The 14,869-nt window shown below is 41.7% G+C and overlaps 1 protein-coding gene across 4 annotated transcripts in view; it reads left to right on the plus strand.

Moving 5' to 3' along the window:
• The first annotated feature begins 2,763 nt into the window (after positions 1–2,763).
• Positions 2,764–14,869, plus strand: part of NOCT (nocturnin) — a 43,267-nt gene continuing 31,161 nt past the window's right edge. For 3 of the 4 annotated variants that reach the window (XM_087866453.1, XM_087866454.1, XM_045798969.2), the window contains exon 1: positions 11,986–13,099. Coding sequence is in view for 1 of the 4 variants with exons in the window: in XM_045798967.2 (XP_045654923.1) it covers positions 2,985–3,174 (190 nt within the window). In the remaining 3 variants the exon portion in view is untranslated. Of the gene's footprint in view, positions 3,175–11,985; positions 13,100–14,869 lie in introns of those variants that run through there. The other variant, XM_045798967.2, reaches the window with a different exon arrangement.

Consider the following 14,869-nt stretch of genomic DNA (forward strand, 5'->3'; position numbering starts at 1 on the left):
ACTCCGGAGCTCTTAAAAGTATTTGACCCTGACCCTGCTATGAATTCCAAGTCCATAGTTTTTATTTGTCTACAAAGTGACTCCACCTGGATATTCCATGAGCACATCACAATTATATGTTCCTTCCTTAACTCAGTGCTAGGAGCAGCATTTCCTTATTTGGTACTGTTATCCACCAGTCACCCAAGTCATACCTAGACTCTGTCCTCTCCTCCCTTGACCTGTAGATCTCTCACTCAGCCCTGTGGTTTCTGTCTCCTTCACAGTTCTTAAACCCTCCGCTTTCCCACCATTACTGCCCCTAATTTATCTGCTGAGAGAGGAAGAGAGATGTGCATCCACATCGCCTGTGTGGTTAAATAAATAAATAAACAAACAAGCATCCTTGCCCTGCCCCTGCTCCTGAGATTCCAAACCAGCCTATGCTCTTCCTTACCTGCTCTGTGCTTATTCTTCCCCCTCTGCCACGCCGCTGACAGAATCACCTTTCGAAAACACAACCTTAATAGTGCAAACTATCTGCTTACTTTTCAGAGGTTCTTTAGAACCTTCAGGATAAAGTCCAAATTCTTCTGAAAACCCTTCACACTTTGGTTCTTGCTCACACCCTCCACCTCATCTCCTGCCACTCCCTTACGGGCACCTGCACTCAAGCCTTATCAAAGTGTGGTACTTTCTGTTCCTGAACATCCCTCCTTTCTTTGCCTTACTGTCCTCAGTGGGTATCACCCCTCATCCCTCCTGCTAGGAAGTCACCTTGTTCCAAAAGCCTCTCCTGTCTTCTCCAGGCAATTGGGCATTTTCTGTGTTTCCATGGTGTCTTGTTCAAATCATGATTCTGTATCTATTATTGGATAATTATATTTGTGTTTATACAATGTCTCACCCACTAAACCATGAACAGACTGTTCCGTTCATTATTGTATGCCCTAACGTAGAGACTGGAGCATAATATGTACTCAACAAATGTTTACTGAGTGAATTTTTGAAGGAAGTTTTATGTTTTTCTGATTTTGTAAAGTATATAGTGTTTAATATGTCATAAAAATAATACTACTGACCCATTCCCAGGATAGCGTTGTCCTTTGAAATCCTTTTAATGATGACAGTTTATATTTGAACAGTGCTTTTAACTTTTCAAAGCACTTTTCCCCCAACACTTTATTATGAGTATTTTCAAACACAGGGAAAAAAAGAATTGTAAGTTTAGAACACCCAAATACCCATCACCTAGATTCTAATTCGACATTTTGTTATATTTGCAAAACACTTTTTATGAGCTAATTTTATTACCCTTTATTTCATGTAATGACTGAAGTATGATTCTATGTTTTATACATAAGGAAACTGAGACCAGGAGGGCTTAATGACTTGCTAAGGAGATAATCTCCTGGAGCTGTGATCAACTTGTACCAGCTGACTCATTCATACCCTATAACCAGGGTCTGAAAAATTTTTGAATATTCTTTCTAATGAAAAGCTTCCAATTCCACAAGATAAGAGAATCAGCAAAATCATGGGAAAACCAACAAGGAAACATTTCTAGCTCATAAGTCATCCAAAGAGGAATCCAGTCTTGGGTCGCCCTCCCCCTCACTCCACTTCCATTCCTGGTTAGTCATTTCCTACCCAATGGGAGATGTTTCTTCCATCCGTTCTTTTCCAGTACCAGATACAAATCTAGAATATCTTTCATCTCAGCTGGCCTACTGTCTCCTGCCTTTTCATGTGCCAGAGACACATGACCTTCAATTAAAACGTGACCCTAATCATCTTTGTGTAGCTCACAAAACTTCAACAAGTCACATTTCTTACCAAATTAAGTCTGGTATAATCTCTGCCATCCACATTATAACCTATCTAAGCACTGTCTTCTTACTCCTTAGCTTCCGTCCTACATAACTAAGAGTTGTTGTTTCCCCAAACACGCCCAGGGCTTTCTTATTTCCTTTCTTCATGTATAAATCACCACCACTCCCTTTCCAAATTCCGCATGTGTTAAATTCTAGACCTCCTAGTCATGGCCCACCTCAAATCCAATTCTAATAAACCTTCGAGAATCCTCAAGCCTGTTTTTTTTCCCTCTAAACATTTTTTTTATTTCAAATTTTATCTTTTTTTTTTTTTTTAAATTTTCCTCAAGCCTGTTATGACCTCTAATGCCGAGCTTGTGGCTCTTGTGGCATGACTTTAATCTACCTTGTAGAGCTTTATGGTCTGATTTCTCTTGCTACCTTTTGCCCCCTTTGCCTGAGTATACCGCCACTGAAGAATGGGACATGATCATATTCATCATGGCCCTCGCACATAGTCGGTGCTTTATATGCTTAATTTAATTTAACGCAACATGTTTCCGAAGGGATGGGGGCGGATGCCCTTTTCTGAATTCACACTTACATTCACACGCACACACAGATGCGGTCTTCCACCTGGACACACACGTGTCCGCAGGGCCACATCCCTGAGCCTTCTCGGGACTCTCAGCTTGTGGGCGCTTCCATTCCAGCCAGCGGAAGGGGAGGCTCGTTTCTTTAAAACACTCTAACAGATACTTACTACTTTAGACCTCCTACAGCCTCCACCCTACAAAGAACTTGAGATCTTCTTCCTTTCTAAATGGTATTACCCCGAGTCCGGGAACCCCAGCCTGATCGCGCCAGGGTCCCGTCCCGCGGATCCCCCCTCCTGGTCTCGCTTGGTCGCGCCCGCTTTGTCAGCGCTCTGCGCTCGCCGGTTACCCTCCAGCTCTCTCCAGCCCGCGGCAGACCGCGCCGCTGCTACCCCAGCTGCCGTTGGCTGCACGTCTTCCTCTCAGACTCGCCGGCCCAAGACTGCCCCTAGGCCTGGGCCGGGCGACGAGGACCCTGAGAGCATCGGCTCGGACGGCCCCCGAGAGTCTGTTCGGTTCGCCGGCCTCCACCTCGGCCAGGCTCCGCTCCTCCAGCGCGCGAGGGGCCTCGGCGGTTGTGGCGGCGGCGCCCGGCATGTATCAGAGCCCGCGGCGGCTCTGCTCCGCCCTGCTGCAGAGAGACGCGTCCGGCCTGCGCCGCCTGCCCACCCCCGGGCTGCGCCGCCAGTCGCCCCCGCCGGCGGCCGCCCCCCGACCCGCGTCCCCCCGGCTCCTGGCGGCGGCCTCAGCGGCCTCGGGCGCCGCGAGGTCGTGTTCCCGAACAGGTGAGTGCACGGTACCGGGCGGGGAACGCCGCGGTTGCCCGAGCGCGGCCGCCACCTGGAGACGGCGCCGAATGAATGGGAAGCGCCGAGCCGCTGGGGTGGGAGGTCCGGCCGGGAAGCGGGTCCTCCTCTCCTCCTTTTTCCGCTTTCCCCTTGCCCTACCTATCCTGGGGCTTGCATCACGTCCAGTGGGAACTGGAACACCGGTCAGAATACCGTTTGATCCTTGGATGCGGTGCCTTCGGCATTTCGAGTTCCTGACTTAACGCTAAACCTGCCCCTTCCTGCGCCGTAAATTAAGTTGTGTCTGTTTTACTTCTTATTGCGCTGATTATGGAAATTTTGTGTAAAAAAGTCACCTAAAGTGATTTTTTTTATTATGTAGCTTGTATGATTTAAATATTATGAATTTGAAAGTCATGTTGATCGTATAGTAACACACATTGACTTGTTTTACATTTATCTGGATTTTTTTTCGAAGACTTCCACTCTTTCTACTTAGTCAACCTGTGTCCTGTATACCTGGGTTAAGATCTTGTAAGGGTGATGCCTTTCGTTCGTCAAGAGCCAGTTTTATACATCACATACCCTGGACTTTCCCTTTTTTGTTGCCATCTCCGTTTCTGCCTGAGGACACATTACCGTGTCCACAAATTACATACAAATTGATGATACTTTTTAAAATGAGAAATGAAGGTTCTCTTTCGAAACTGGCAATTCATCACACTGAAAAGTGCATTTTGGCTGTGCGCAGGTTATTGCTGTTCAAGACATTCGTCTAACCATCCTGCATTATAAATAACTACATTTTGCTCAGAAAGTTTAGGGTTAATTTAATTAGGACAAATTGAACAGTAGAAAGAGTACGTTTGATGTGGCTTTCTTTTATTAATGAAAGTGATCATCTAAAATCTAAAAGTGATTGAGTTGAAACTAAGACTTTAAACTCTTCTCAGATTATTATTGGTGGGTGGTTAGGCTGAGACATACCTTTTAAAATTAGGATGGCTAACCTGGTTACTGTAGACTCTAAACTCCATATTCTTTAGAAAGGGTGGACTTGACAGTCCTATTCAGGTTTTTTGGCTTTTTGGTTTTTATAGTGCGATGAACACATTCATTACATGAAATTACCCTGTTCCTATTCCCAGGATTTCTTCCCCCCACCCCCCAGCTTTATAGGAATTCGGCACATTGTGAAAAAGCTGTTAGAATGGGTGCCACCTAATAACTGTTAGTGTTCTTTCTTGCTGGAAGTTTTCAACAGGTCGTTGTTAGGTTTGAGGTGGGAGAAGTAAAAAAGAAAACCAGTTGCTGTCTCCTCCTGTACCAGCTCGTATCTCAGAGTCCCTCAGGCCAAGTTAGTCAGTAGGTACGTCTTGGGAATACAGATAGCTTGTGTAACACAGATACGGATAACTGCTGAGGAAGAACGGTCAGGTTAGATAGAACGTTTGAAATGTTAGGCTTTTGACACAGAAAGGTGTTTAATGAACTTCTTAAAAGTCTCTGAAAACCTTAGTTTTAAAATTAAATTGAAAGGCTTTTACAGTACTTTAACTTAGTTACAAAATCTAGGCAATTTTCCTTTTTCGTGTAGTTTTAGCTTCAGCTACTTGTTAGAAGAAACATGTGAATACATTCATTCGCTTATTGCTTGATCACTCATTCATTCAAGAAGTCTTTGCAGAAGGACTTACACTGTAGGTGCTTAATTATAGGAGATAAAAGAATGTGAGCCTTAGTCTGCCTTTAGAGAGTGTACTCCCTAACGAGAGAAGAGCTTGCACAAAAAAAATAACTGTTTACTGAAATGAAACACCTTTTCTTCTTTTACAGTTAGAAGTTTGCGCATGGCACAAGGGTGCTGGAGATTGGGAAGTCCCTTTCAGCAACGGTGATCTTTTTAGCCTTCAAGAAGAGATTGATATTTGAGCTCAGCCTTGAAACATGTACTAGGATCGAAGAAATTAAAACATTTTATTTGGGAAAAGGCAGGAGCAAAAAGGGAAAAACATGAAGCATGGATGCAGCAGGGTGAGAGAAGAGACTGTAAAATGTTTTCTGAAGAGCCTCAGAACCAGCATTAGGTGCTTTAAAAATGCAGATTAATGGATTCTATTGTAGATCTATTAATAGACTTGTTATTGGTGGGCCCGAGATTCCAGATTATTCTTATATGTCCCAAAGTTTAGATACCTGGCAAGAAAAGTCTTCAGGTAGCTGAAAGCTACTCTTCCCTTCAAGAGAGTCTGTTGTTGAGGGGCTGGGGGTAGATAATGAATCCCAACCCTTGACTGCGTTTGATAATAATTTTCTTCCTAACTTAAGCCCCTTGGCAATCAGAGATCACTGGAAAGATGAGTACAGTCATCAAATCCTAGGTTATTAGAATTTAAAGGGAAACTTGGAGACAATCTCAGTATTTTGCTATCTTTTCTCACACAAGGACAGCACCCCCATAAAGAAGTGGCAATTCCACAGTTACTGTACTAGATGAAATGCATCGGGAGTCATCTGTGGGTTTTTTAATGCTGTCTTCCAGATCCCTCCTCCTCAGATAATTAAAAGAGTTGGCTGAATTACTGTTCACCACCACTGGAACACGTTGCTTTTTTCTTGGTACAATTTTAAAAGCAAATACCAGCTTATTTCAGGAGGTGGCTTTATTTAGTATGTCCCTTAACTCTGTGAGTAAGCTGTTTATGAGAGAGAAGAAATGGGAAAGCTTGTAATTATCAAGTTTCTATAGAATAAATTGCTTTCCTTGTGGGAGAACTAAGGTATCATTTTCCTGTAGCATTCAATGCTAAGAATTTAAATAGTGAGCTATTGGGGGCGATTGAGTTAATAACCATGGCTTCAGAATCACATTCAACACACTTACATATGAACACTTGCAAATCATTTAATCTTGCTTGCTGTCTCAACACTGGACTTTATCTTAAAAAAATAAAAATGTATATCATTCAGTCCACAATTTTTATTGAATACAGTACACTTAAAAGGTCAAATATTGTATCACATGACTAAGTATAGCAGGAATTAAGAAAAAAGAGAAATCAGAGTGGCTGGATTCGTTGGGGAAAAAACTGCTTTGAATAGGTAAAAGGAGGGCACATCCGTGGAAGGGAGCATGGTGGATGACAGGCAGGGAGAGAAGACCACGTGAGAAGGTGGCAGGTGGGAGCAGTGATGAACACCATCAGAAAAAGAGGTACTTCCAGAATCTGGGACGCTTGTTAAAATACAGGTTTCTTGTCTTTCACCTATGTACTTGAATCAGTTACTTAAGGGAGAAGCCCGGTTCCGTTTATTTTTGGTATACTTAACAAGTGCCCCAGGTGATTCTTTCTGGAAAACTTGCGGGGAGTATTTTATAAGCTCCACTTCTCCTTTCCAAAGTTATTTATTTCTGGGAAGTTTGAGAAACCTGGGAGAGGATTCTGGAGGAGTGTTGAAGTCTTTGAGCTAAAGTCTTTGAACTAGTGTCTTTGAACTGCCCCAAGGCAGTTTAGAAGGCCTGTGAGCAAGAACGTTTACCTGAACAAAAGCAGGATTTATGAGAGGGAAGGAACTGGTGTATTTATGAATGTTCAGTGCGGAAAACTTGAGACTGACATTGTACTGGAAGTGGATCAGTGTAGTTGTAAAACTTCAGGAGTGGGTGTGTGGGTACGTGTAATACCATGTAGGTTTCGATGATGTCTACTAAGGGAGCAGTGAGGCAATTATTTTCCGATTTCTTGGAAGTGAGGAAGCATCTGTATTTGCTTAAATTCTGATCAGGATTTATATACTTGAATAAATACTGAGGAATTCGAAGATGATGTGCACGGGTGTTTGGCTTTATACTAAACTCACTTGCGCTTTCATGAAAAGCAACTAAAACATTTTGGTTTTATTGTTAGAATAGGCAAAAACCCGGGTGCCTGGGTGACTCATGGGTTAAGCATCTGACTCTTCGTTCAGCTCAGGTCTTAGTCTCGGGGATGTATGAGTGACGCCTGCGTTGGACTCCACACTCAGCGTGGAGTCTGCTTGAGATTCTCTGCCTTTCCCTCTGCCTCCCACTTGTTCGCTTGTGTGCGCTCTTTCTCTCTAAAATAAATAAATCTTAAAAGAAAGAATAAGCAAAAACCAGCCTCCCCACAGGAAGGAGTAAGACCTCAAGTGGATAATTTTATTTGTCTTCTTGTCTCCACGTGGTATCAAAGCAACACTTAACATACTGGTTACCATGAATTCGCGTCAGGGATGTGGGCAGGAGTGCTCAGGGGGAAGAGGAATAAAGAAAATTATTACTGTCATATTTGAATGCCCCCCCAAAATACTTTTTTCTGTTTCCAGTATCAAAAAATGCCTGGGCCCACTCAGATCTTCTGAATTTTAAAATGGGGTCTGAGCATCTGGTGATTCTGATGTAAGGTCCAGACAGACAGCCACTGTTGACCACATACGCATGTGGACAGCTGGCCAGTGAGGAGATCTGTTTTACTAAATGCACAGAAGCCTGCCAGAAGTTTCTTACCAATGTATAGATTCTGCTATTGGATTATGAGGGATTGTGCAGAAAGGAAAACATTTTATATGTATACACATATGCATACACGTATATATATGTATGTATAATACACAAAATGTATATGTACATATGTACACCTTTTTTATTTGAGAGAGAGAGCTCAGGAAGGGGGGCGGCAGAGGGAGAGAGAGAGAGTCTTAAGCAGACTCCATGCCCAGCTCAGCACCCAGGGCTCAATCTCAGGACTGAGATCAGTCATGACCTGAGCCAAAATCAAGAGTTAGATGCTTAATTGACTGAACCACTCAGGCACGCCAAAAAGAAAATTTTAAAGCCAGTTTTATTCCATTTCCAGAATTGGAGTAGTATGAGAAGTCCACGTAAGTAAAAGTTACAATGCAGACAAAATTAGAGTAAAGAATTGTTGCAATAGGATGTCCAGGAAGTCCCTTAATCTTGTCATGCCTGCTCCCACTGTCTTCCTTTCCCCCAGCTCTTTGAGCTTCCAGTCCTTGAGCAGGTCCATTGCCAGTCTGCAGATACACTTGTGTCAGGGTACAAAGTAAATAGGTTTGCAGATTCTGAAGATACCTTGAATCTAATAGTTTTACACTCTTTATGTTTTCCTGTCATGGATGTCAACCATTACTGACGGGCTGCTGAAGGAAGGTTGTCTTTCAAATCTTGTAGGTCAAATAGGTTTGCTGAGGCATACTCTGGAATTAGTTTCTCTTTCAGATGGCTCATCATTCTGAATTTTATTTGGAAAAAAGTCATGGTGATTTTTTAAGTTTTTTAGAAAATTACAGGAGTAACACATGCCCATTAATAATAATCTCTTTTCCTCAAAACTTTAAATGTCTTTATGAGTATTGATTATTTCTAAGTATTGATTATTTCTAGAATCTTACAGGATTTTTCTTAACCTTTGTCTTCCAAAACTCCATCAGGAAAAATGTCTCAGCATTGGGCAATCCCATTAAATCTAAAGACATACTTTTCTTTAGGACAGGAAGAATTTTTATTATTGTTTGGATCATTTTATCAACTCTGTCATCTCATATTCTCATGTTCTTAAACTCCTGTTAGACAGATTGGTGGGCGTGTGAATCTATCCTCTGTGTCTCTTCTCTCACTTTTTAATGTCTTTATCTCTTCTCCATTTTGTGAGTTTTTCTGAATATTTCTGTTTTGCAGTCATTTAACATTTCTAGACATTTTCTAGTTCTTCACGCCTTTTTGGATAGAATCCTATTCTTGTTTTGTGTCCATAATACTCTCCTGTAGCTTTAAAGATATGTCAATATGTATGCCTGTTTCTCCCACAGGCCTCTCTTAAAGGGGAGAGAAGTTTGTTCTTTAAGTGGGAGGGTTATGCAGTGGGTGGACAGGTAGGCTCCCCTATGAGAGAGCAGGCTGGAGACCTCCACCTTTGCCAAAGCTAGAGGGCTTCTTTCTGTGTTAATCTGTTTCACTCCTCGCTCTACTTTTTAAATATTATTGAGGTCAGAGTTAGACCTTGATCTGGTCTGCTTTTCTTTCTTTCTTTCTCTTTCTTTCTTTCTTTCTTTTTTTTCTTTCTTTCTCTCCTTCTTTCTCTCCTTTCTCTCTTTAAAAAGCTTTTATTTATTTGTTCGTTCGTTCGTTCATTCATTGATTCATTTTAGTGATCGCTACACCCACCATAGGGCTCAAACTCATGACCCAAGATCAAAAGTCGCACGCTCTTCTGACTGAGCCAGCCAGGTGCCCCTGCTCCTCCTTTAGATCTGTCACCCTTGGTAGCCCTTCCAAGGCATATATCCCACTATTCTCTGCTTCTGTCCCACAGGCAGAAGCCAGCCAGGTGCCCCTGCTCTTCCTTTAGATCTGTCACCCTTGGTAGCCCTTCCAAGGCATATATCCCAGCATTCTCTGCTTCTCTCCCACAGGCAGAAGCCACCCTTGTTGGCTTCTGTCTGAGAGGGGACGTAGGGTAAGTAGCGCAGCTGTTTCAGAAGTCAGAGTTGCATGAATTACCCTCACAATTTGCCCTTCAGCTTCTCCTGGCCCTTTGTCTTTGTTGACTCAGCTTGGAGTTTCTTCAGAGCTCCCTTGGGAGGAACCGTATTTAATGGACCTTTGGTAACTTGTACTGCATTTTCCTCCGCTCTGGTTTTCCTGCTAATGCAAACCTGTCTGTTTCTACCTTCCTGGAATTCTTCCAAATTTTTGGTCCATTGATGGCATCCTTTCTTGCCTTCCCATATTACTGTTTCATTCTTTTTAAAAATTTGAATACACATAACTTTATTCCTGAAAGCTCTTAGGAAGGAGAGGGTGAATGTATGTTCTCCTTCGTGCCCGGTGACCTATTGAGTGTACACTTCAGATTGTGAAAGATCATTTTTTTCCTGCATGTGCCTTAATTATTCAAGGAAGGCCGTGGAAATTTGTATGTGAAAAAATTGTTTTCCCCTATTTCAAGTGACTGAAAAATCTTTCATTGGTTTTGTGAAATATATACAAAGTGGCCATAAAATTTCATTTCAGTATAATCTAGAACAGGGGTCTGCAAACTTTTGCTGTAAAGTAGGACATATTTTAGGTCTGTGTCACAGCTACTCAACTCCGCCATTGTAGTGTGGAAGCAGCCCCAGACAGCGCATAAGCTTATGGACCCTGAAATTTGATTTTCATGTAGTTTTCCCATGTCATGAAATATTATTATGATGATGTTTGTTTCAAACATCAAAAAATGTGCAAGATCACCAGCAGCACAAAACAGGGTACCAGCTAGATGCAGCTCCTGGGCTGTGTAGTTGGTGGACGACTGATCACAAGGGCAAAAGTCTGTACTGTCAGATTTTTCCTTTTAGCTTTCGTGTTTCCATTCATAACCATAAAAATGGACCATTTTCTTGGGCATCATGCAGTAACACAGACTTAATGTCTTAGTGGAGAGCAGTTCTCCCACCAGATTCTGTCAGTTTCTACCTTTTCACATTTCACTTCAGAGCATTATGCCAGAAAAACCTAGTTCGTAGAAATGGTAGGTCAGCCAACAGTTGAGCACCAACTAAAACAGTTAACCTAAGCTTTGATTGTGGAGGGATTTCTTTTTCCTTAGTGATATTTTCTAGGTGAATCTGGCATGGCTGAAGGTATGGCTCGGCCTGGAAAACATTTTGGCATTCTTGTTTAGTCTGTGACTGCTGCCTAGTGAGGAAAGGTCATTTGGATTGTTACACTGTGTCTGGGCGCTTGTAATTTTAGACACCTTAGGTTGAGAGTCATGACCTTCACTTGGTTATCTCTAGTAATGCCAGGCAGGTTGTTAACACTGCTTTGTACACTTTGTGCCATGCCAGTGCGTGTGCCGTGATGGCAGTGACGTCGGCAGATGGAGGAGGTGGAATCTGACCTCTGTTTATTCCTGTGTGTGCCCTGGCAAGGCGCCACTGCAGTTGTCCTGACTGTCAGTCCTGTCGGAGATGCTGAGGAGCAACAGTCCAAGGTGCAGGGAACTTTCTCCAAGGCCGGACCCCTCAGTAGTTGTGCAGTCTTGCAAACCTGTGTACTGCTCTCTTAAGCTCAGTGTCTGTTTCTATCAGATGGTGAATGCAGTACCTACTTGGCTAGGTTGTTGGGAAGAGTAATGAAAATACTTGGAAGTAGTATGGCGTATGCCGGCTCTCAGATGTTAACAGACGGCCTTCTTTTTAAACCCAGAAAGTGGGTTTAAGTAAAATAGAATAGCTAACATTTAACTGACTACTTACACTAGGTATATCTAGTTTAACTCAGTCCTCACAGTAACCCAGTGAAGTAAATTAGAGTGATACAGAGATGGAGAAACTGAGGCACAAAAAAGGTGAATAACTTGTTCAGGATCTTATTAGTAAAAGGAGGAGCTGGGATTTGATGAAGTCAGCCCAGCTTGAGTCCCTGTGTTTAAGACTTTGCCACTGCTGAACTGTAGCCTAATTTTACTAAGAAAAGTTGAGGTTTTGGCCATACGACTTTCACATACTAACATACTTGATTGCTAAGTGCTCTGTACATGCCTGTCACATTCAGTCCATGATGCTCAATAACAGATTTGAAGACTCACACTGGCTAAAATATTTAATCTTCACCAGAAAATAGTATCTCCCTAAGTTGGCACTTAGAATCCAGTCCCTTGGGGCGCCTGGGTGTCACAGCGGTTAAGCGCCTGCCTTCGGCTCAGGGCGTGATCCCGGCGTTATGGGATCGAGCCCCACATCAGGCTCCTCCGCTATGAGCCTGCTTCTTCCTCTCCCACTCCCCCTGCTTGTGTTCCCTCTCTCGCTGGCTGTCTCTATCCTGTCGAATAAATAAATAAAATCTTAAAAAAAAAAAAAAGAATCCAGTCCCTAGGATGCAGGAATTAATGTACTTTACGTCCACACTCAGACACAAAATTTGAAGGTGCTTATGTGCATTCACGAGGTGAGCCTGCATACTAACACACAGAGAGGGTCCCATCTACAGTCTCACAAAATTCTAGAAAGATAGTTACATTTCATAGTGACTCGGGACAAGTCACTTAAACTTCTGAAGCTCAGTGTCCACATCTATGAAAGAGCCCAGGAGTTCATGAGAGAGTAACAGGTATCCTAAGTAAAAGTGCTCAGCATACCATAAAGTGCTCTACCAGTGTAAGGCAGGCCCTCTGTCAGTGTTTGACAGGATTCCTTGGCACTTTGCGGTCTCTTGGCAGCTTTTCTTATTTATTTATTTATTTATTTATTTAGTAAGTAAAAAATAAATAAATAAATAAAATTTTAATTCCAGTATAGTTAGCATACAGTGGTATAGTAGTTTCAGCATTTTTTCTTTTTCAACATTTTTTAAAGCACCTAGGTGCTGTAGGAATTTGAGAAAGTGGTAAACAAGGTAGACACAGTCCCTGCCCTTTGAACTGGCAGTCTAATAAGTAAAGGACAGAGATTGGAGGTCAAATGTCAAGAAGGAGAACTTAAGTTTCAGAGAAGCAGGCTAGGTGGAAGAAAGAGGGGAGCCACTATGGCTTGATTCATAAAGCTGTGCAGGCAGGGAAGTTAGAAATCTTTGTTGATTTCTTCAATAAATATTAAGTAAATATACCTCATACCCAATATCCAAACTGGTTATGTTGCTTATCTTGTGGGTATTACCACTCACTTGTCTTGAAGGTGGCTACATTTATTCAGGAACTCTTAAGAAGCCTAGTGAAAATTTGCTACTGATCGAATCCTGTCAACTTTCTGAGGTGGTTCAACACATGGCCAGTAGATGGCAGCAAAGGATTGCTGTTTCCATGATGCCTTCGTGTGACGTCTGTCGTTTACAATTTTTGTGTACCCTGCTCTTTGAGGTTTTCTTGGGCCGAGGTTGGTCAGCTCCAGCAGCTTCCAGGTGTGTATGCAGATATCCTGGTTTTTATTTAGTTTTTGGTGTTTAATCGGCGTTTTTTGGCCAAGCCACAGTTTCAGGAGAAGTTATTCACAGACTGAATTGTTTGGGCAAACTCCAGTGTATGCAACTGCTGGGTAACGAGACACATTATGTGGAGAGAGGTCTTTGTGGTGTGATTTCTGAGTGCTGTTGGGACTGCTTGGAATGGTAGGCCCAGTCAGTTTGGGTCTCAACTGTTAGGATTCTTGTCTAGCATTCTGATTACTGGTGTGAAAGTGTTTCATTAAACCCTGATCATTTCCCTCTGATGGTTGGCACTCTTCAGAAACTTTTATTGTGGTCTCCATGTTGCTTCAGAGTATGTATAATTGATGATACAAAGAGTAAACATGTATTCTAAATTTTAGTGATTAGCCCACTTTTGCTTTGTTTTCTAGGAAAGAGATGACTAAACCGAGGGATGTTTACATACTACTATTGTATTTCAGGAATCTAAATCTCAATTCTCTGGCTTTAAAGGCTGTTACGAGCGAAGGAAGAATTATTTGTTCCTATAAAGTAAAATAGCAGTGAGGTATTAATGTAAGGAATGAAGGCATCCAGTTCTAAATGTAATTGGAAATATGCTTATAGAAGAAAAGGCAGGGGATTGGAGTGGTATTGTTAAATCATAGCTAGGCATAAGAAGTAAAGCTATTTTGATCTGCCTATTCCCTGTATAAATTATATAATGTGTATCACACTAAGGTTGATGGCTGATACTTTTCCTAGTAAAATGCCTGGGGAAAGAAATGAATTTGGGGAAAAAAATACAGTATGGGGTCAAATCAAAAATACCCATCCCCCAAATACATATAAAATCGACCTAGAAGCCAGTATGAGTGCCAAATAAAGTTGAACAGAGGTTTTGTCGAAATTTTGTACTTTTCAGTATCTTCATTACCACAAGGATGAATTATTTGTGTTGTCTCACCTGAGGAAATTGGCTTTGATGTTGAGCTATTCTGAATGTTGGACGATTTTTTTCAAAGCTCCATATAGCAACCCCTTTTATGGCATAAAGCTTGAGTAGGATGGCTTGAAATCTGGGAATTGGACATGTATTTACGTGTGGAAAGAATTTTTTAAAATTGGTTCATACTCTAAAAAAAAATTGTTATTTTTTAAAAAACAGGTGAGAAACAATGGAAATTGTTACTAAGATATTTCCTCATTATAAAAAGGGCATAATAAGAGTAGCTACCTCCTGGGATTTGTAATGAGATTTAATTGAAAATGCAGTCAAAGCAGGCAGAATTTGTAAATGGTGCATGTTAAGTGTTCAGTAATTCTTAGCTGTCACTGTTACCATTTTTTAGGATGGGGGAGAAAGGTGCCCCCATAATCTTTGCTTTCTTTTGTTTTCAAATTTACATAGCCTTGCTACACTGCAGTCCTTACGTGGGTCTAAGCCTTGGTTGGCATCAAGTACAAAAACAATATGTCTTTAGTGTTCACTTGTAGTTATTAATTCTCTAGCTTGGGATTTTGCACTTGCTTTGACTTGATGTCTGTATGTTACCAGGAAATTTTGGAAAATGCAGCCTTGAGAAAGTAAGCTCATATGTTCTTAGGACTAGAAGCAAAAAAGAAAAACTGAAGACATGGGAAGAAAATGCATTAGGACATCCCCAGATCCTTTCTGATTTTTCTCTGGTTTCATGACTTTATGAAAAGAATATTTTTGAAGTATAGAAAAATCTAGGTTGCATATCAGAAATAAAAGACAGA

Source organism: Ursus americanus, chromosome 13, assembly GCF_024610735.1.
Source record: "Ursus americanus isolate L20-20 chromosome 13, mUrsAme1.1.p, whole genome shotgun sequence".
In the NCBI taxonomy this organism is placed as follows: Eukaryota; Metazoa; Chordata; class Mammalia; order Carnivora; family Ursidae; genus Ursus; species Ursus americanus.